General features: G+C 49.6%; 1 protein-coding gene across 1 annotated transcript in view; it reads left to right on the top strand.

The window, feature by feature from the left end:
* The window catches only part of LOC139337446 (GRAM domain-containing protein 2A), a 17691-nt gene that overhangs the window by 10597 nt on the left and 4594 nt on the right, over nucleotides 1–2500 (top strand). The window contains exons 4-8 of the mRNA XM_070972022.1: nucleotides 446–518; nucleotides 600–703; nucleotides 1102–1200; nucleotides 2025–2096; nucleotides 2183–2242. Of these exons, the coding sequence (XP_070828123.1) occupies nucleotides 446–518; nucleotides 600–703; nucleotides 1102–1200; nucleotides 2025–2096; nucleotides 2183–2242 (408 nt within the window). The remainder of the gene's footprint in view (nucleotides 1–445; nucleotides 519–599; nucleotides 704–1101; nucleotides 1201–2024; nucleotides 2097–2182; nucleotides 2243–2500) is intronic.

Raw genomic sequence — 2500 nt, 5'->3', positions numbered from 1 at the left:
GATTCGTCACACGATGAGTCTTTGATTTCAGACAAAGTAAACGAAAACATCTCGATGATTGTCAGCTCCAACAGAATCCATCCATCAGCTGCGGCTAGCTAATGCTAATGCTAACACACAGAACAAACATGATATCATGCTAACAGACTGGGGCTAAAGCTAACAGGTCCAGGTGCAAGGCATCAATCATGATGATGAAGATGATGTGGAAGAAGCAGCATCGTAATGGTCCTGCAGTAAAGAGCCAGTTAACCCTGTAGCTCTTGTTGTTGTTGTTGTTGTTGTTGTTGTTGTTGTTGTTGTTGTTGTTGCTGTGATGTTCAGATCAATGATTGTATTGATTTTAACCAGCTGAGTGACAGCTGAGTGACATCAAATGAGGAAGTGATTGACTGAAGAATGATGAACGGCTGAATCTCTGACATGAATTCTGTTGCCTTCACAGACCGTCAGCAAGTACAACTCTCAGTACCACAAACTGTTCCAGACCGTCCCCAAAGAGGAGATCCTGATGAAAGGTAGGACTGACGGGACGGCCGCTCGTCGTGTCTCAGGTCCACTTGACGTCAGCTCACGTCCACTCTCTTCTTCTTCTGCAGTGTATTCGTGTGCGCTGCTGAGAGACATCCTGCTGCAGGGACGACTCTACATCTCCAGGAACTGGTTGTGTTTCTACGCTAACCTGTTTGGTAAAGACATCAAGGTGAGTGAGGACGCCGCCGCCCTGCCCCCACCAGCTGCCCCTTTAAATACACATTTCTTCTTCACTGGTTTACCTTCATCCACACTAGACCAGAGTTTCCTCACGTGCAAAGGAGTCAGTTTAAGACCACTTCCTGTTAATTTTCTGAGAGCTTGTGACGACGAGACGTTGGACCTGTCGGTCACGGCCGCGCTGCATCTTTAAGAAGAAGCCTGAAAACATGATGCTCAGCTCGAGCTGTTTGTCCTGCTGGTCCAGAGTCAGGTCAAAGGTCACGCCACCGTTCAGGATGAGGTGTTGTGAGTCATGGTGGATCAGGTGCTCTGCAGCCGCAGTGTGTGCTCTGACCAGCAGGTGGCAGCAGGAAGCGTTCCCTCTGACTTCTTCTCACTGCGCAGGTCTGTATTCCCGTGGTGTCGGTCCGGCTGGTGAAGAAACACAAGACGGCCGGCCTGGTGCCAAACGGCCTGGCTATCACCATGGATACCGGACAGAAGGTACCACACGGGACGAGCACACAGCAGAGATACACATCAGTACACACAAGTACTCACTCGTCAGTACTGATGGGTTACCGACAGCTTGACGCCAACACTGACGCCATCATCAGACCACTGCCGCTCACTGTGACCTGCCTGCTGTCTGTCTCTGTCCATTCAATTCAATTCAGTTTTATTTGTATAGCGCCAAATCACAACAGAAGTTGTCTCAGGACACTTTCCATATAGAGCTGGTACAGACCAAGCTCTTTATCTACAGAGAACCAACAATTCCCCCATGAGCAACAAAAACTTCCTTTTAACAGGCAGAAACCTCAGACTGAACCAGACTCTGGGTGGGCGGCCATCTGCCTCCACCGGCTGGGTGAGAGAGGAAGAGCAAGAGAGGGAGAGAGAGACAGACAGACAGACAGACAGACAGACAGACAGACAGACAGACAGACAGACAGACAGACAGACAGACAGACACAGACAGACAGACAGACACAGACAGACAGACAGACAGACAGACAGACAGACACAGACAGACAGAGACAGAGCGACAGACAGACACAGACAGACAGACACAGACAGACAGACAGACAGACAGACAGACAGACAGACACAGACAGACAGACACAGACAGACAGACAGACAGACAGACAGACAGACAGACAGACAGACATGCAGTCACAGTAACAGTGACAGTGGATGTAATAACAGCAGTAGCAGTTGCAGTGGATGTCAGGCAGGGCCAAGGCAGGAGACGCAGCTGAAATCCACAATCCAGATTCAGCCACTGTGTAACCTGCAGGTCCATCTGTCTGTCTCTCTGTCTGCAGTATGTGTTTGTGTCCCTGCTGTCCAGAGACAGCGTCTACGATGTCCTCAGGAGGATCTGCACTCACCTGCAGGTTTGTGCTTCGTCTCTTGACAGGAAGTGAAGCTGGAATCTGTTGGTCGTCCCGGCCGCACGCTGACTTCCTGTTTGTGTTTGTAGGTGAACGGGAAGAGTCTGAGTCTGAAGCAGTACCTGGAGGAGCCCAGCTCTCTGTCCATGGTAACGTCGCCGTGAACGAGACACTTCCTGTCTGTCAGCTACGCCACATTAGCTTCGTTAGCCCGAGGGACTGAACACACATCAACAAAGTGTTCCCAGTGATTGTGGAGACATTTTGGCTTATAGCAACAAAGTATGAAGACTTGAGTCCTGATCTGGATCTGGACTGACAGACAGGAGGAAGACAAATGTGTCCTGTTGATTTGAGAGATAAAAAAAACATCAGAGGCTTTTAAAAACCCGTAGAAGCAGAAATAA

This window comes from Chaetodon trifascialis, chromosome 10, assembly GCF_039877785.1.
Source record: "Chaetodon trifascialis isolate fChaTrf1 chromosome 10, fChaTrf1.hap1, whole genome shotgun sequence".
Classification (NCBI taxonomy): domain Eukaryota; kingdom Metazoa; phylum Chordata; class Actinopteri; order Chaetodontiformes; family Chaetodontidae; genus Chaetodon; species Chaetodon trifascialis.
Note: the sequence above shows the minus strand (reverse complement) of the source record. Positions and strands in the feature narration are given on the sequence as shown.